We start from the raw sequence: 20,694 nt of genomic DNA, 5'->3' as shown, positions 1-20,694 counted from the left end.
AGAGAGAGAGAGAGAGAGAGAGAGAGAGAGAGAGAGAGAGAGAGAGAGAGAGAGAGAGAGAGAGAGAGAGAGAGAGAGAGAGAGAGAGAGAGGATATTGATATAAGCCGAGAGGAGACTGGTTTTCCTTCATTGTAAACAAAACTTAGTTCGCATAAAACTAGCATATTCTCACCAAAGCTAGAGATTGCAGTTTATAAAGTCTTAAATATGGATTTTTTTTTTTTTTACAAAAATGCATCAGTTCACTTCAGAAGGCCTTTGTTAACCCCCCGGAGCTGTGTGGAGCACTTTTTAAAATGGACGATGCACTTTATTGGACTTCAAAATCTTAAACCCCATTCAAAGCTCTGAAGAGCCAAGACATTTTTTTTCTTTAACTCTATATTCCTATGAAAGATGAATCGTAAACACCTAGGATGGCTTGAGGATAACTAAACCATGGGGTAATAATTCTTTTGGGGAGGTGAACGATTCCTTTAAAATCTTAACTACAAACAAGAAAAAATAAATTATTCAAAATGTCCTTTTGTGACAACATGCCCCAGAATGTGGCCAGTTTATAAAGCTGTCACATTGGAACTTGCTCTTAAACACTTTCAGCAAAATTTAAATAAATTAAGTGTAGTTTTGTGAGCCTCCTACAATTAAAGGAGTAAAATTCACTGTAGTAAATATATAACAGTAATTATTGTGGATAGCTTTGTTGCTGCAGCAAGCAATTTGCCCTTTTCTTGGAATTTTGTACCCGCTCAACAAACTTACATACTACCAAAACAGACATTTGTGTGAGAAAGAAACATGAGAGGAACATGAGTCATTTGCCTTATTAGTAGTCAGTGTACCATCAGATTTTGAAAGTAATATTTCATGGTTAAAAAAATAAATAAATAAAAATACAGTTGCTTTAAACACTAAAATAGATATATAAAACCAATTTTGGGCTAACAAAAATGCAGTTAATAAATTGTACAACTGTAAAAACATTTGAAAACATTTGACAACTTGCTTAACGATAACATTTGAAAATATTGAGGACCTCTTTCAGGTTTTATTTTGTTTACTTGTTACCTAACAGCTACAGCAAAAATAAAATGATATTGAAACCATAGTTTGGAGGATTAAATTCACTGCTATTTAGTCCTTTAAATCTAAGTTTATCATATAAACTTTGTTACTAAAACATGGACATTGGACAAATATAAATATATTTGTATGCATATTTTTACACCATTCAATGAGACACCTCTAAAAGAGCCAACAAAGCATGAATTTATTGTGCATATTTTGGTACTGAAATGTAAATGCACCGTAGAAATGTGACTAGCATGGGTAAATTGAATACATGTACTTGCAAGAAAAACAATCTGTTGTTGTCATTGATACCCTTGCGGAAGAATATATCACGTTAGGACTGATTGTCAAGAACGAACAACAACAACAACAAAAACAATATGTGGTATTTCTGAGATCCCGGTACAGAAAAATACAAATTAAAGTGCATACATTACCTAACAACCTACAGACAGGATACAATGTACAGGCAGTAAAAAGCCCTGTATGAAAATCTCATTATATGCTGAGAAACATGCATTACGTTTATAATTAGAGAGGACAAATACATATAAAAAGTATTCCTGCTTAATAAACACTTTAAGGCACAGTGCAGTAAACCATCAGGTCATAGAGGCAGTTATAGTGAAACATATATTCAGCTGTTCAGAGGCAATTTGAGAGAGCGTAGCCTAATCTGAAACCATTATCTTGCCTTTAAAAATTGCTAGAATAATATTGGATGGTTGACAAATGCCAGTCCAGTCATTTTCCGGTCACGAAGTTGCTACCAAATGTGACCGTAAAGGGAAAAGGCTTGCTATACTTCCCTTATGGCTTGCGTTTGATTAATTCCAGCTCACTCCAAATAAATAAGTCTATTCTATTCTGTTTTCTACTCTATTCTATTCATAAGAAATTCCAGTTAACAAGTACATATCATACCTGATATTACAAAAGCTATAAACATTGGAATGGCTATTCAGACATAAGCACAGACATCTGCTGTCAAATGATGAACAAAACGACAATTTGGCATAAGCTTAAGGCAAATCAATAAGGCTGTTCGGGCTTACAAACAGGTCAAGGCTTCAAAATGATATTCAAACTCCACAAAGGCAATCAGTCGTCAATGTTTTCTTCTTCATGAGGAACAGATACTTCATTTAACCACACGTATTTGTGCTATTGGATGATGAAACGTAACAAAAACACAAATAGACAAAAGTGAGCGTTCAGACGTGCACACCTGCATTCACATATGCATGCATCCGAAGCAAAACAAAAAAAAAGGTTTAGGATATAATTTAGAATTGTGCATGCGTCAACCGCAAGTCTGGTTTTTGGCCTGCAAAGTTACTGATTTGTGACCAGACCCGAATGTTCTCAGATACGCGAATGTTCTTTTTAGAAACATACATGAGAAAGACGTCAAACTGCACTTACGGTAATAATTTAAAAAGCTACATCGAGTACAAGAGAGTAAATAGGACAAAAGCGAAAGGGAAACAACTTGGTCCACAACGGCACACAAGCTCTGTCTCGGCAGGATGTGCTGATCAATTCTGAAATGAAGTGCACTTGTTTTTTTCTGTGCTTTTAGGCTGGTTTTCAGTCCCCCCCGTGGAAATAAAACAAGCAAGGTTCGGTGAGTTCTGATGGCCTCGTATCAAGCGGAACTCTGAGTGCATAAGGTTTGTTTGTTGAATCGGTGATATCAGAGTCAGGTCTTGCTGATTCGGATCTTCTGTCAGAAATTTGGTACGCTGAAGAGTTCATGATTGCCGTGCTCTTCTCAGAGGGACCTTCGGCTGCTATGCGTGGCTGTGAACGGAGATGCTGGAGAGATCGTTCCTGATGATTTCGTTAACTGTGAAAATAAGTGGAAATCATGTTACTTTTAGGCTACACCCAAAACAAACAATTCATCTACAGTAGAAACTGTATCACCATAGGAAAATATTGCAGTTTTACAATATGTTTAAACTAGGACTGTCAGTCGATTCAAATTACATAATGTTTCGATTAATTAATCAAATTAATTGCAAAATAAATTTGGCAGTGAAAGTACCCACAAAACATTATTTAAAGCTATTATTGTGTTAAATGAGAAAGTAGCAAGTAGACATTGCAAATAGTAGGTTAGAAAGAATATTTTGATTTAGCATAAAATTTATTCCCCCTTAATATTTAGGCTGAAACGGCCTAATGTAAACTATGGAACATAAAAGATAATTTGTGAAACATCTCAATAGAGACATTTTTTGTTCATACAATGAAAGTCATTGGTAACCAAAACAGCTTTGTTACCAACAGTCTTCAATATACTTTATGTTCCACAAAGGAAAGGTTTAAAAAAACGACAAGAGGGTGAGTAAACAACGTCATAATTACATTTTTTTGGGGTGAACTATACCTTAATCCCTTAATTTTAATGAAATGATACTCAAAATAAGAAACTAAACTCAGCCAGCAGGTGGCGGTAAATGTCTTTATGAGTCATTCATTTGATTTGTTAAAATGGCGGATTAATTCTCTTTATATGAATGAGCTTTTGAATCAAATTGTTTCACACGATTCATTCAAAACACAGATTCATTCAAAAACTAAACACTGTGTTGCTCGGAGGTAATATGTTCGCTGTAAAATTGAGCAAAAACACATAATATTGTGTTTAAAATAGAACACAGTATAAACTTCTTATTTTAGGTGTTGTATAAAATCACATTTAAGCTTGTCATCCATTAAGAGAAATTAAGTTAGAGAATTTGAAATATTAGACTAAGACATTACTAACAGGTCAAATTAAATATAATGAGTACATAATTACTTAAAGGTTGTATCAGCGATTTCAAGCCTGAAAAAATAAAGTGTCAAATTCAGCTGACCTTTCTTCACGATCCGCTCGCTGCCTGCCTCTCTGTGGTCAGCCTAGGGTCCGAGATATGCCAAAAAAACAATAGGTGCTACCAACGATTCCACAGCAAAACAAACAGTGTTCCAACCAATCAGCGTCAGGGGGTTGGTGTTGTGGACTTTCGCTCTGCCTCCCTCACATCCCTGCACCAGTACGAAAGTCCACAACACCAACCCCCTGACGCTGATTGGTTGGAACACTGTTTGTTTTGCTGTGGAATGGTTGGTAGCACCGATTGTTTTTTTTGGCATATCTCGGACCCTAGGCTGACCACAGAGACGCATTTTTTTACAGCCAATTTATGGGGCAGGCAGCGAGCGGATCATGAAGAAAGGTCAGCTGAATTTGACACTTTATGTTTCAGCCTAGAATCGCTGATACAACTTTTAATGTATGTTTAAATTAATCTATTAAGAAACAAGTTATGATAGCCACTTTGTAAATAAATATATTTCAACAACAAATAGAAATTTTATCATTTAGAAGTTAATTTAAAAACTGCATTATGTGAATTATGCTAATCTTTGGATTTTTCTAATTATCAAAGAATTCTGAAAAAAGTAAATATTGATAATAATAATAATAATAATAATAATAAATGTCTCTTGAACAGCAAATCAGCATATGCTGAAAATGTAGCTTTAATCACGGGAATAAATGACATTTTAAAATATATTCAAATAGAAAACAGTTATTTTAAATAGTGTAAATATTTCACAATATTACTGCTTTTGTTGTATTTTGGATCAAATACATGCAGTTTTGATGAGCAAAAGAGAATTCTTTAAAAAACATTTAAAAACTTTTGACTCGTAGTGTATAGTTAAAACAGCAATAAAATGTAAAATAATTGTTTTCTAGAAATTGTATAATTTAGAAGTTAATTTAAAAACTGCATTATGTGAAATTAAGTTGTTTATTATATTTAAAAATGAATAGTAATTAAATTTAAGTTCAGGCTCTGTTATTAACTGTAACCTTATAGTAATCTAAAAGGGCTCCATATAGTTTAGACTCTTTAGAGCATAAACTGAGGTAATTTTTATTCCTAAGAAAATTTGTAATTATTGAATTTATTCAATAATAATAATAGTTTTATGTTTAGTTCCCCCAATACCGAATTGTGACGTCAAAACCGAGGTATGTACCAAACCGTCAATGTTTGTGTACCACGTAACTAACATGAATAAAAAGCAAATTCAATCTCTCTGAGTGGCTTCCCTGAGACTGAGAGGATCTCATGCCCTCTTACGGAGGTCCGTGCAACTCCAGATGTCTGCTGTCTTCCTGCCCTCTATCTGTCATTGCTTTTTTCCCACACACTAGGACCCTGGCTCCTTCTGTCAGCTGTGTTCTTTGGCCGGAGCATGGGAAGTGACTTAGCATGGCTTCGGGCTATACAAACAGCCTGGCACTAACTTGCTGTGTGATAGCAGGGGAAACCGGATGAGGCTGCCTCTTAAAGTTAGCATGTTAGCATATTAGCGGCAGACGTATTATCTTACTCTCGGGCCCACAGGGAGCATTGTATGACCAACACACAGCACATTATCCTTCCCTAAATGTCTGTATTTCAGTTTTCATGCCTTCGACGGCTTTATTGCAAAACATTTGAGCCTTTTAGCTCTGAGGAGAGTGATTCGCTTTCGCGTTTCTTCGCTAACGGCTCTCAAACCTCTGAGGGACGTAGATAGGCAACCGTATCGGTTGCTCTATCTGTTTCAAAACAGCACATTCCTCTTCCCTTACGATCGGCACAGACCGCTTTAGCTGGCCTTTGAATTCTTTAGCATGGACGTAAGCACCTGCAGGAAGCATTTGATAACTATTAGACAAGCTGTGTGTGTTTTTCTCATTTACGGTGAGGAATCTCATCCTCAAAGAAGAATTCTGCATCTTTATAATGGGATCAAAAGACAAAGTTTTCTCAAGACAAATTTAATACCAATATATATCTAAATAACCGATTCTGTGTTTTGCATTGTTTATATTAGTGATAAGCCAATGAATTGGAATATTTTTAATGATTATTAACACTGAAAGTCTTGTGTCAGTTACAAAATCTTACCAGGCCAATTTTTTGTGTATTTTGTGTAAAAAAGTATTTTTCATTAAAATTATTTATAACATATCAGCATTGTCGCCATCCTGTATTCTAGATACTTACATTTTGTATTGAAAATACAGTGTTTTTGAAACCAAGAATGCATTTATTTGATCAAAAATACACTACCAGTCAAAAGTTTTTGAACAGTAAGATGTTTCATGTTTTTTAAAGACGTCTCTTTTGCTCACCAAGCCTGCATTTATTTGATTCAAAGTACAGCAAAAACAGTCAAATTTTTTACATTTTTTTCAGTATTTAAAATAACTGTTTTCTAATTGAATATATTTTAAAATGTAATTTATTTCTTTGATTTCAAAACTGAATTTTTATCATTACTCCAGTCACATGATCCTTCAGAAATCATTCTAATATTCTGATTTGCTGCTCAAAAACATTTATTATTATTTATTTTATGTTGAAATTTTGAATTTATGTAGATTTTTTTCAAGTTTCTTTGATGAATAGAAAGTTCAGATAAACAGCATCTATCTATAATAGAAATCTTTTGTAAAATGATAAATGTCTTGATCATCACTTTTGATCAGTTTAAAGCATCCTTGCTAAATAAAAGTATGAATTTCTATAATGTCTATAATTTCTATAATACTCAACTCAATATTAATAATTAAAAAATGTTTCTTGAACAGCAAATCAGCATATTATAATTATTTCTGAAAACGATGTTGTCAAGTAATGATGCTAAAAATTTAGATTTGATCACAGGAATAAATAACATTTTAAAATATATTCAAAGAGAAATCAGTTATTTTCAAAAATCGTACAAATATTTCACAATATTACTGTTTTTGCTGTATTTTGGATCAAATAAATGCAGGCTTGTTGAGCAGAAGAGAATTCTTTATCTTACTGTTCAAATACTTTTGACTGATAGTAGTTCAAACTAATACAATTTAAAATATTTGTTTTCTGTTTTAATATATTTTAAATTTAATTTAATGTTTTATTTCTGTAATGGCAAAGCTATATTTTCTGCATCATTACATCATTCAGAAATCAGTTTATGCTGATTTGCTGCTCAAGAAACATTTCTTTTTATTATCAATTTTGAAAACTGCTGTGCTGATAATATTTTGTGGAAACTGTGAGATCCAATGAAATTCAAAAGATACATTGGAAAACCCATTTCGGTTTACAACTAGTTTGTACCCGTGAAGAAACACTACTTACAAGTCCTTATACGACCTTTAAAAATCACATAAGCCTTACAATCCCGAAAATCTAAAGGCTGTGACACAAAGAGAGAGAGAGTTTGAGCAGACACATGTGGGCTAAAGGCGGTGGATTTCCTCCCCTCAAGTGTCGCTCCCGGCCAAGACCAGGAAGCCTGCTGAGGAATTCCCTGCAAATGAACCATGGCCTTCACGCTCCCACTGCAAAACTGCCTAAGGGACGGAGAAGTCGTCCGGAATGCTGACGTTCCCTCTAAACAATGAATCCGAATATGTCTTTCATCTCCTCATGAGGCGCGGCACACCCAGCCTACCTGACCTCGGCCTGACTCGGCCTCTTCCCAGGCTCCCGGTTTCACTTTTTCTCCAAACTGACATAGGATCATTCTCTAAAGATTAAAAGAACTATTACTCGGAAACACCTTACACCATCAACAACATCCCTAAGAAAAATTGGGAACTTTCAGCTGACAAAACATTAAAAACTGCACTTAAATTTACCCCAAAATACCAGAACTCTAAGCACTGAAATCAAAGCTGGAGGCATATTTTTCACAGTCTTATAAACATTAAAATCCCTTAAGATTTCATATTCACTTGGGCATAAGCCCATATGATACGCTACTGCCAGTAGCGTTCTGATTGAGTAGCACTAATATGTGAACAGGAAATGAATCAATAAGATTGGCTGAATTATGGGGAGAAACTCACACATGGACGTGCCACACAAACACCACTCCATGCTGAAGCAATTAGGGACCTTTGACAGTTGGGAGTAAATTACGCCAATACGTCTTCTTGAAAAATTTGGCGAGCACTCACAACTGCCATGGGAGTTTGGACATTAAAACGCAGGTCTCTTGAATCACTGGGTTCCCAACTGTCAAAACAGAGGAGGTTGGGAAGAAATACCTGCACGACTGCACACGTGCTATAAAATTTTATTCACATGATTTACGGTGAGCCGGACGTTTGCAAAAGCATCTTTTGGAGTCTAAAAGACTACTGAATGAGCTGAAGGAACAGACACTTTGTAGTGGAAAACGATCTAAGAATAAAAAGGTAAAACCCAAAGCACTACAAGTAAAATAAATACTGAATATTAATGCACAATAAAAATTTCCAAACACTACATTATAGCTAAAGAACACCATTCAAAAAAGTTATTTAGGAAAAAAAGCTATTTTCTATTTCATTATATGTGAAAATGTATGGCATGTGATGGCAAAGCTTTATATGAATTTATATGAAATAGAAATATCTATGAATTTAAATATGTGACCTTGGACCACAAAACCAGTCATAAGGGTACATTATTTGAATTTATGAATAAATAATTGATGTATGGTTTGTTAGGATAGGACAATAAAGCTGAGATACAACTATTTGAAAATCTGGAAAAAAATCTAAATACTGAGAACATCGCCTTTAAATTTGTCCAAATTAAGTTCTTAGCAATGCATATGACCACTCAAAAATTAAGTTTTCATATATTTACAGTAGAAAACTTACAAAATATCTTCATGGAACATGATCTTTACTTATTATCCTATTAATATGGTTTTGGCATAAATGGAAAATCAATCATTTTAACCCATACAATGTATTTTTGGCTATTGCTACAAATATACCCGTGCTACTTGAGACTGGTTTTGTGATCCAGGGTCACATATAAATGTTTTTATTGTCAGTTGATCAATTTAATGCATCTTTGCGAAAAAAAGCATAACACTTTAGGGAACATATTCACATTTAACTGATTTTTTTGCTTCAATAAACTCCTAATTTGCTGCTTATTAATATGAAGGTAGTTGTTAAGTTTAGGTATGGGGTGTATTAGGGATCTAATACAGTACACTCTTAAAAATAAAGGTGCTTCATGATGCCATGGAAGAACCTTTTTTGTCTAAATGGTTCCATAAAGAACCTTTAACATCTGAAGAACCTTTCTGTTTCACAAAAGGTTCTTTGTGGTAAATAAAGGTAAGAAAGAGAAAGAGATTGTACTTTAAAGAACCTTTGACTGAGTGGTTCTTTGTGGAACCAAAAATGGTTCTTCTATGGCATCGCTTTATTTTTAAGAGCGTATAAGGCATTAATACATGCTTAAATACTAATAAAAAGCCAATATGCATGCTATTATGCAACTAGTTAATAGTGAGAATTGATATTTAAAAAAGTCCTAACATCAAACCTTTAAACGGTGTATATGTGCTGAATGAAACAGTGTTGTTGTTGTTTTTTCAGGTAAATAAATGAGTGAACACTCATGAAAGCAGTTGTTTGTTAATTTCTAAATGAATCAGTGTTTTGGAAGATTCAGTTGAGTAAATGATTCTGTCTGAATGAGTGAATCCTTACTACTAATGCAGACTGACAGTCTTTTCTGGAACAAACACAGCCAAGTGAAGGGTTACAAAACAATGGGATGATATTCAGCCAATCAGAACACAGAAGAGAAGTAAATCAGTGGAGTTTCTATAAGATAATAGGCACTTCTGTGGTAATATTACTGGAAAGCTAACCATGACTATTGAGTCTTGGTCCAAAAACCCTTGCTGTGATGACGAAGCGTCTACTAACACTTTCAGCATTCGCAACGTGTTTGAACTTCACCGGATTCAGTGCAAGCAGCATAACTCTGACAATGTTCACAGCTCCCTTCAGGTTTCACCTTACATTGACCTGATCATCCAAATCCATTTAAACGGTGTGCTTCCTTGGTGTGAATAACAGGACACACAGATTTCTTGTGAACGCATGCTTAAGAGAGCGTGCCACAAAGAAAAAGTACAAAGAGAAATGTGAACATATCCAAAGCAATCAAGATATTTGTGTTGAGCGGAGAGACTCTAGGGACTCTGTTATTTTGAGCCAAGATGACAACTTCCATTTGAAGAGGTTTCATCTTGTTCAGAGTGCTTATGGTAAATAAAGACGGCCCCAGTAGGTGTTGACACATGCACTAACATTTTGAAAAGACCAAGGAAACTTTGATTGTTTTCAAGTCTCTGTTGGTCAACAATTTTGGTTTGGGGTTTTGGCTAAGGATAGCACTTAGTGACTCATGTACTGCGATGCTGCTTTTGGCTTGAGAAGAAAACTGTTGGCAGTTGCCATAGGATACATCTCAATTTGCTGCCACATTTCGAATGAGGAGTCTAATGAAAGGACTTCAACAAGTGATAAGTGACTGGATAGACAATAATAGCTGAAATATGATCCACTGCTCAAGGCTTCGCATCAAACTAACAAGCGATTTGACTTCAGCCTGGTGCTGTTTTAGTTGGCAAAGAATAGTCAAGACTTACCCTTCATAACCCGATAAGCTTAGCATGACTCAAGAGGTATTTCAACACGTGATAAATGATTCAGAGTGAAGATGATGCATGGACAGAGTTTATAGAGTGCAACAGAGATGGTGTTCATGAATCAATGCATTAGCCAGTTAAGTTTTTATTAGCCCTCTGCTTGGAAGAAAATCGCTGGACGTTAGACGCCATATTCAATTCAATAAAACATTGAAAATGCTAGACCATTTAGCACATTGAAAACTGTAGACTATTTTTAAATTGCATCTCCAACAAATGAGCGTGGTGCCAGGGAATGTAAGAACCGGGGTTATCATCGTAAGCTAAAACTAAACCTAACAAAAACCATTTTTGTCAACTTAAATAATACAATTAGATGAAAAGATGCTGGTTTTGCAACTGACATAAGTATAAGTTGAAACACTGAAATTAGTAACTGCACTCTAAAAAAAATGCTTGGTTGTTTCAACCCAACTTTGGGTCAAATATGGACTAACCCAACTGTTGGGTTACTTTTTTCAATTACATTTAACCTAAAAGTATAGTTAGTCCATATTTGACCCAAAGTTGGGTTGAAATAACCTAAAACTTAACTAAAACTATACCTAAAATAAAAATAAATTAATCCTAAATAGTAATATAAAAAACTAACACAATTATAAAAAATATAATTAAAAATATAACTAATATAAAATGAAAACTGAAAGTATAAAAAAACGTATAAAAGCTTATAAAAATTCTAAAAGTTTGTAAATAATGCTGAAATAAAACCAGCATAAACAGATAAATATGAAATAAAACAAATAGTAGATGAAAAGTAACTGGACATAAAAAACCCTAAAACTTAGCTAAAACTACAACTGAAATAAAAAATAAATTATTCCTAAATAGTAATATAAAAAAACGTAAAATGTAAACATAAAATAAATCACATTAGTCCTGTCATAAATTATGATCCTTCAGAAATCAATCTAATATGCTGATTTATTATTAGAATTATTAATGTTGGAAACAGTTGTGCTGCAAAATATTTTTTGGAACCTGTGATTCCTTTTTTCAGGATTCTTTTGATGAATAGCAAGTTAAAAAGAACACTATTTATTCAAAATATAAATCTTTTCTAACAATGTACATCTATGCTATCCCTTTTTATTAATTTAGCACATCCTTGGTAAAAAAACGTATTGATTTCTTAAAAAAGAAGAAGAAAGAATAACAATGTACTGACCCCAAACATTTGAACAGTGTATACAGTATTAGTGTATATGGTTAGAAAACCTTTCTATTTTAAATAAATGCTGTTCTTTTTAACCTTTTATTCATTAAAGAATCCTAAAAAAAAGTACCACAGGTTCCAAAAAAAAAATAAAAAATTTAGCAGCACAACTGTTTTCAACATTAATAATAAATCAGCATTTTAGAATGATTTCTGAAGAATCACGTGACACCGAAGACCGGCGTAATGATGCTGAAAATGTAGCTTTGTATCACAGGAAAAAAAGTAATTTTAAAATATTTTCACAAAGAAAACAGTTATTTTAAATTTAAATTTTCTGTATTTTTGATCAAATAAATGCAGCCTTGATGAGCATAAGAAACATTTTTAAAACCATTAAAAATCACGAACTTTTGAGCAGCAGTATATATATATATATATATATATATATATTAAAATTAAAATTAAAAATGAAAGTATAAAAACAGCTTATAAAAATACAAATCCTAAGTATGTAAATAATGCTTAAATAAAACTAGCACAAATTGATAAAATATATACAGAATCTTCCACTTAAATACAAATTAATAACTTGGGTTCAGACCCACTACACTACACAACTTTTGCCCTGATTTTACCCTGATTTACAGTCTGGAGAAGTTGATGCTAGTTGCCAAAAATCAGAGCCAGTTTGAAGATTTAAGTTGACAGTTATATGATTTCATATAAAACCATGTTGTGTATGATGGTCACAGATTTTTTTAGCTTAAGATACGGTTCCATCCAGTTGGAGGAGATCAAACACGTTTGATATTTTCAGCTGATTTTAAAACGCTTATTGTTTTCATTTGTCATGCGCCTCGTAGCAACAAGGCACACGTTTCTGCGTGAGTTTGTTGTGATTGGAACGGCATTAAAGTCTGGTAGTGTATGATCCTCAGTTGTTTAGTGTATGATGGTTTTCCCTCTGTGACTATTACAAATTTGGATAGAATGATGCCTAGTGTTTTTAAAATCTGTTCAGATTTTAAAAGTCGTGTAAGTGTATTCCAGCCTTCAGGAAAGCATGGCATGAGCCATCTGGAGTCGATTGCATGTTCCATTCCATTCAGTGATTTTGACATTTAAATAAAAAGTTCAAAATTCTTTATGATTACAGCCAATGAGCATTTTAGTAACCAGCTGAACATTTTACATATTTCTTTTTTCTTTTGTATATACACTGCCACTTAAAAGTCTGGGATCAGTAAGATTTGTAATGCTTTTTAAAGACGGTTCTTGTGCTCATCAAGGCTGCATTTATTTGATCAAAAATACAGAAAAAACTGTAATATTGTGAAATATTATTTCAATATAAAATAACTGTTTTCTATGTGAATGTATTTTAAAATGTAATTTATTTCTGTGATACAAAGCTGAATTTCTTTATTTTTTCAAAGAAATTAATACTTTTACTCACCAAGGGTGTGTTAAATTAATAAAAAAGTGATAGCAAAGACTTGCATTGTTAGAATAAATGCTGTTCTTTTTAACTTTTATTTGTCAAGAATCCTAAAAAAAAGAATTACAGGTTCCAAAGAAATATATATTAAGCAGCACAACTGTTTCCAACATTGATAATAACAATAATTAGCATATTAGAATAATTTTTGAAGAATCATGTGAGACTGAAAACTGAAGTAATGGCTGATAAAGGAATAAATTATATTTTAAAATATATTAATATAGAACACCATCATTTTAAAGTAAATGCAGCCTTGATGAGCATATAAGTATTATTTAAAAAACATAATCCCAATTTTTTTAGCGGCAGTGTATATACCATTTATTTTGACAAATGCACCTCTTGAACTTTGATATAAAGGTCTCGTATCTGAGATTGCTGTTGTGACTCTAACTGGGAAGTGAATGTGTGGATGTGAGGTAATCCAAGAACCTGCTTCCTGCTGGATCAGGAAAAGCGGCAGCTGGATCCGTGTGATAGAGCCCGGAGACCTGGCCCGCTCTCTACCTTCAGGAAGCAACGGGGGAACAAGGAACAACCAAACAATTATCCCACCAGCGCTGCTAGCCTCATTAAGGGGGCCGTGAGCGGCAAAACTCCCAAAAGCCCAAATTGTTTTAATCAGCAGAAGACAAGAAAAACAGACCCCGGGTCAGGATCACAATCACACTGGGATTTTTCATCTACGCAATGACCAGCAACATAATTGAGTCACAAGTGTATATCTTCCTCAAAAACTATGTTCGCTTGACCAAGTACCAGACCACAAGATGTTTTTGGCCTCTGCTACAATATTAGCAAAATTACGATACTGTTAGTCACCGACTTGGAGGTGTCTACCAATGTCTAGCCAATCTTGTCTAGTCAAACACTTATGTAAGCTCCCACCAAATGAGATTATTTTAAAGGGATAGTTGGTTTGCCCAAAAAATCTGCACTTTTGTGGAACATAATGAAGAAAAAAATCTCAGTGTTTCTTTTTGGCCCGTACATTCAAAGTCAGTTGGGTCCAACGCTGTTTTGGACCTCATTGACTCCACAAACTGAATAAAGATGTTGATAGTGCTTTACAGTTTTAAAGAACATCTCCACTATTTATAGTCATAAATGAACAGCGCATTGGCTAAAATCACCACGTTGCCTAAATATATTTCACAAGTCCTGTACTTGCTCAATGCTCTGAATGTTCAAACTGCTCACCACTCCTACATGCATTTCTTAACAGCCCCACAGGATAAATTGGAAAGTTTGTTGTGGTTTCTTATGGGGAACCCAGCTCTCGGGTCACGTGGGATGGAACGGTTCCCGTAGTGACCCCCTCCTTTACTGCAGGATCTACTGCTTTGGCTCGGGCCGAGCTGGATCGCGCGCTTCCTGGCAGCGCTCAAGCCACAGGCTTGCGTCGGCAGCGGCCAAGTCAGTGTGCTTTATTGCACTGAGGCCCCTCAAAGCTTACGGCTGGTGAAGGCCAGGAGCCAGGCTCACAGCCAGCTTTTGTAAGAGTTTCCATGAGTAAAAGGGTTTGTAACCCCTCCTCAAGAAGCAAAGGAAAACAACAGAAGGAGCGTATCAGAGGAAACAGTGAGCAGTAAATGAAGACTGAAGCATTGGTTAAGCAGTTGGTAGTAAGTTTGAAAGTACCTTCATCACACCCGACAGCTTATTCAAGTATGTAATAATAAATAAGAACATCTTCAAATGATAAAAAGACAACTGAAGCATCAGAGAACACCGATGCTAGACAGCCGTGCGTGATGGACGACCGCTTTGTGCTTGTAGAAAAGTGCCTCTGTTTCAAATCAAATTAATGAGAGTGGTTGACAAGCTCAGCGAATGCCACACCTGACAGAGTCCATTACAGCTGCAATCTAGAAGAAATGCAATCCGAACTTATAATGACACGGGAAGCCATGTTAGTGCTTGGTAAAACGTGTTATATTTTGCCAGGGGAGAAATGACAGGTAATAATTTTGACAAGCAAACCCATAAAAAATCCCGCGCTCACTCCATGCATAACTACTTGTCCATGTTTCCGCTTAGTTTGAGCAGTATGGACTATATTTCAACCGCTCAAACATATGAAGACTTAAGCCTCGTCTGGAACTTAAGGAAACCACTATGGCATCTGTAATCTGCTATCCGACATCTTTTTTACACTCCTGAAAAGGATCTTAGATCACTAGCAGAATGATTCAAGAAGCATATAAGAGTTTTACATATTCAAATGGGGCTGAAGGAAAGGTTTGAGAAATAATGATAGCTCATTCATATGTTCTATAGTGTTGAAAAGCTGTGGGTTGAATGGTGTCCAGACTACTTGAGACTATTTGTATATTCCCATGATACAAACTTAATTACACTGCTGAAAAGCGACCTCCTGTTGGGCCTGAAGCACCATGTGATGTTTTAGCAGATCTTTTCATTACCAATAAAGTTTGGGTCTCTGCGAATACACTTGAGAGCCATTAGTCTCAGTGTCAGTACACCCACAAACCAGCCGGAGACTGCCTGATGTATTTTACATACAAAACTGGACAGTACTTTCTTAGTTTGGCAAGCTCTAATCTGATTGGCTGACATTACACAACTTCCCAGAGTCAGGGCACACAGGGTTTTTTAATCAGTAGGCCTGGAAAAAGTAAGTTGTGTTTACAAGGGCAAAATATTTACTGGATTTGCCAGGGTAAATAAGTATGCAAAGGGTGTTACTTGGGTATCACGTTGAAGTTAATGCTGCACTTAAAGGTCCACAGAAGTGCTTTGAAACACGCAGGCTTATTCTATGTGTTGACGTAATAAAACAGGGAGACAGGGCGGGACATACTCAGCAGCCCCACCCCTTTTTTAAATAGCCAATAGTGTTTAGCTTATATCACAGCTTAGGCCAGACCTGTTAAACTCGGTAAATCCACATTTGACGCCGTATGACAGCCACAATTTCATTTATATATAAAATAGCATTCAAATGTGTCCGATACATTTTATGGTCTGTGCCGACTCGCGCATATGATCCGCTATGTGCTATCGTCTCTCTGGACCGGAGCAGGGTGTGTGCATGCTTCGGCGGTTCGTGTGACACAACGCAAAACCAGACTTCATTCGCCCCAATGGATTGCATATATACACTGTCTGAATCATTCCCTGTCCACAATTTCGGGCACTACTTGCCATTTACTGTACAGAAAATACAAATTCCAAGAACATATAACCGATTTCAGCCACAGCTTCAGCGTCTATTTATACTGTAGGGGGCGTGGATTTTAGAGAGCATTTGATTGGACAGAAAGTTTGATGAGAAGCGGAAGTGCAGGGTGATGTCATCAAAATCGCTGATCCATATTAGCGTTAGAGACTTTAAGTTTTGAATGCTTTGATCTTCTAAATGTGAATTTTGTTATTGTTTTGGAACACACTAGCTTAAAGAAACGTATTCATACTAAAAGCAGTTTGATTTCATGGGGACTTTAAGGAATATTCAATTGAACACAAAAATAGTGGTCCAAGATACTCAAAGTAGGATTTAAATGTAAAAAGTCTTTGTAAAGTCATGGCTATAGAGTTAAAAAATCTGATAAAATAATACAGAAAGATAAAAATAAGATTTTTTTTAACTCTGTATACATTTTAAATATAAAAAAGTTATTTTGAATTGTAATAATATTTTACAATTTCACTGTTGTACTGTGCTTTTGATTGAATGCATACAGTCTAGGTGAGAATATGAGACTTTTTTCAAAAACATTTGAAAACCTTAGCCCCCAAACTTTTAAACGGTAGTGTATTTGTTCTCTATATTTGTTTGAAGCTTTGTTTGAATTTTGTCTGATGTGGATAATTTGACCCATATGAAAACTGTAATTGGTCACTTTATATGTCAATCAAATTCCGTGAACATATAACCGATTTCAGCCACAGCTTCAGCGTCTATTTACACTATGGGGGCGGGACGCGTTGGATTCTAGAGAGCATTTGATTGGACAGAAAGTTTGATGAGAAGCGGAAGTGCAGGGTGATGTCATCAAAATCGCTGATCCATATTGGTGGAAGTTAGAGACCGTAATTTTTGAATGCTTTGATCTTCTAAATGTGAATTTTGTTATTGTTTTGGAATACACTAGCTTAAAGATAAGCTTAAGGCTAACATATTTATACTAAAAGCCAAAAAACGTCCAGTTTGATTTCATGGGGACTTTAAGGAATATTCAACTGAATACAAAAATAGTGGTTCAAGGTTCTCAAAGTAGAATTTAAATGTAAAAATCTTTGCAAAGTCATGGCTATAGAGATAAAAAATCTGATAAAATAACTTGTATGTATACATTTTAGATATTAAAAAAGTTATTTGAATTGTAATAATATTTCAGAATTTCACTGTTGTACTGTGCTTTTGATTGAATGCATACAGTCTAGGTGAGAATAAAAGACTTCTTTCAAAAACATCTGAAAACCTTACCACCATCAAACTTTTAAACGGTAGTGTATTTGTTCTCTATATTTGTTTGACGCTTTGTTTGAATTTTGTCTGATGTGGATAATTTGCCCCATATGAAAACTGTAATTGGTCGCTTTATATGTCAATCAAACAGTTGTGGGCCAGAGTAAGCTACGATGTGGACTTTTTGCCATTTACTCTGGCTACAACCAGAAAACTATTATCTATTAGCTTTTATGATTTAATAGACAGATCTAATATGAAAATTCTTCCATCTGTTGAACATTTCTTCCACAGATGCTTAAAATTTAACACAAAAGTTGAAGGGAAAGCGATGAAGTCATTCATTAAGTTTCCAGTTAATTTAACTTTAGCGTTCTCGATATATTAAACATCATGGAACAGGGCCGCTGTCGTTGTGGCGGTACGGTTAGCGCTGCGTTGGATCTTAATTTTGTGAGGGAGCACTCAGGCAAAAACATCAAGCAATTAGAAACATCTGTTGGGCATTACATCACCAGACTACGATGCACACGGTCACTAAATTTCGCTGGAATATTGCGCTGTCACTTACCATCATCTAGGTACATTTGATCCAGTTCCTGTGGTTCCTGCTTGATGCTGACAGCCAGCATGGCGGGGGAGTCTCCCTCCTCCTGTAGGAGGGGGGAGGACCCACTCCTCACCGGTCCTTTGGTTATCTGAGCTGCTAACGCAGAGGCCTCGCTGGTGGCCTGCGACTGGGTCAGACTGTGGCTGGGAGTGAAGGGGAGTTCTGGTGCAGAGTTCGGGGTGGAAGGATGGGACCCTGGAGAGGATGCGGCGCTTCCTGTCTGGTAGAGGATGGGCTGCGGGTAGCGTCCGGGCGTGGGCTGGATGGTAGAGACGTGTGGGACTGTAGGAGACTGGGGGCCCAGGTTCGAACCCGCTGATAGGCACTTAGTGGAGAGGTGAGGCGGGGAAAGATCCTGTAGTTTGGGGCTGGTGCTGGGGGAGGACGAGCATGACAGGGATGTGGGCTTTGCCACCAGTCTCTGAGGGCTCGATGCGAAGGAGCCCGTGACACAAGGCCTTAGTTCTGAGGGCATCATAGGAGCCATCGCCGGGGGGCTGTAGTAGGGCTTCGGATGCAGCGCCAACCCGGCGGGATGGAGCGGTGCACATACCTGGGGGAGGTCGTAGTCGTCATGCGGCTCTGTTTTTATGGTTGGAACTGGGGAGGCGAAGGGGAAATAAGAGAGCAAAGAGAAAGATCAGATGAAGAAAACGGGAGAAAGGAGAAAAACGAATAAACACACGTTCCGGGTTCATGTGACTTTATGCGAGCTAGCTTGAGTGAGTGGGTTTGTGGCTAGGATACCCACAGCGAAACAAACATTCTCATCAATGAGACTATGTGTCTGAGGCTACGCGCTCCCGCCCAACTGAAAATATTTAAAGAAAGAGGGAAAAAAGGGATGAATCATCACCACAAGAGCCTTCCAGCTGCTTTCGAAAATAAAAGGGCTATTTTTTTTGGATCTGCCCCCAGTGCTAATACCGTATAAGTGTGCATTATGAAATATTTTACTGCTACAGTAGCTTCACATCCATAGCTCTACCCCCAAAAAACCCTCCTCATCAAGAAAAAAAAAAAATCAGCATTTCTTTCTCAGTAGAAGATTGAGAGCGTCATATTAAGATGGGATCTCATGTTTAATCGAGCCAAATTGCAACTGGGCTAAGAACTGGATTGAAACTAGATTAGAAACAGATCAGCAGATCGTACATATTGAGTGCATGGAGTTCAAACCGTAAGGCTGCCCGTTTTTGACATATACAGTAGCAAAAGAGACTTTGTGACATGAACAAAAAAGAAAAGAAAAGCCTGTGGCTTTTAGTTCATGCTTTTGAGGTCATATACAGGAAATATTCTAGCATATACAAAAGTAACTTTTAAAAGATGAATATGTTATTGGTTTATTAGATTTGATTAAACCGCAAAATATTGACAACCAATTTTTGTCCAATCAGATGCTCTAGAATAAGATATATATATATATATATATATATATATATATATATATATATAAAAACACACATACATTACAAATAAAACTGCAGAAACAAAAACGGTTTTTAAGCTATTTCAAATAGTCTAACATCCAATTTTGGAAAGCATTAGAAAGACTGATAATGACATGACTGCTTGTCTACAACTAAAAACGACCTCACTGTTGTTTCTTGATGTACGTGATTCTGGAGAACAGATGTTGAGCTACTGGGGAGAATTCATCTGTTGTTGACAAACTCTTCATCCTCATGACGTTACATTTTTCACCTTTTAACTTCTGGCTGCATTTCTCAACAGACTGTCAGCAGCAGTTTATTTTTCTTCAGCGATGAGACATCCCTCACACCAACATGCCTCCACAGAAGCCCTAAAGTTTTATTTTGCATTCTGTCAACAATACAGAGAAAAAGGGGAACTCTCTGTGCCGCCCAGACCAACCACAAGTTTAAAATAGAGCCTAGACACCTATTTTAAGCCTAGAAAGGGGAAATGAGGCTTCTAGCACATGACTACAGAGGCAGGCAGATATCTGTCACTCCGCCTCATGTTTAACCTCAAAAGCCAGATGATTCAGATTTTTAACACCTACCACAGAAGCTTATAGACTCATTATACTCATCAGGAGCCATTTGTCATTCTGTGTTCATATGAAATCAAATAAACAGACCTTATCATGATTTATAATAAACAGTGTTATCTTAACTTGTAATTTAAGACTTATATACATTAAAATAAAAGGTCATGTAAAATATTAAAAACAGGAGTCTGCAATGGATCTGCTAATTATAACAGTATAAAAAGATGCACTTCAAGGTGCATTTATTGATTTTTCTTTTATGCCAAAAATCATTAGGATATTAAGTAAAGATCATGTTCCATAAAGACACTAAATATATCAAAACCTAATTTTTG

At 35.8% G+C, this 20,694-nt stretch overlaps 1 protein-coding gene across 1 annotated transcript in view; it reads right to left on the bottom strand.

The window, feature by feature from the left end:
• Positions 1-1,248: 1,248 nt before the first annotated feature.
• The window catches only part of nfatc1 (nuclear factor of activated T cells 1), a 55,680-nt gene continuing 36,234 nt past the window's right edge, over positions 1,249-20,694 (bottom strand). The window contains exons 9-10 of the mRNA XM_073821725.1: positions 18,304-18,942; positions 1,249-2,922 (exon numbers count right to left, since the gene is read on the bottom strand). Coding sequence (XP_073677826.1) covers positions 2,867-2,922; positions 18,304-18,942 — 695 coding nt within the window. The 3' untranslated portion in view covers positions 1,249-2,866. The remainder of the gene's footprint in view (positions 2,923-18,303; positions 18,943-20,694) is intronic.

This window comes from Garra rufa, chromosome 17, assembly GCF_049309525.1.
Source record: "Garra rufa chromosome 17, GarRuf1.0, whole genome shotgun sequence".
Lineage (NCBI taxonomy): Eukaryota > Metazoa > Chordata > Actinopteri > Cypriniformes > Cyprinidae > Garra > Garra rufa.
The sequence above is the reverse complement of the archived record's forward strand: the minus strand, read 5'-3'. Positions and strand labels throughout refer to the sequence as shown.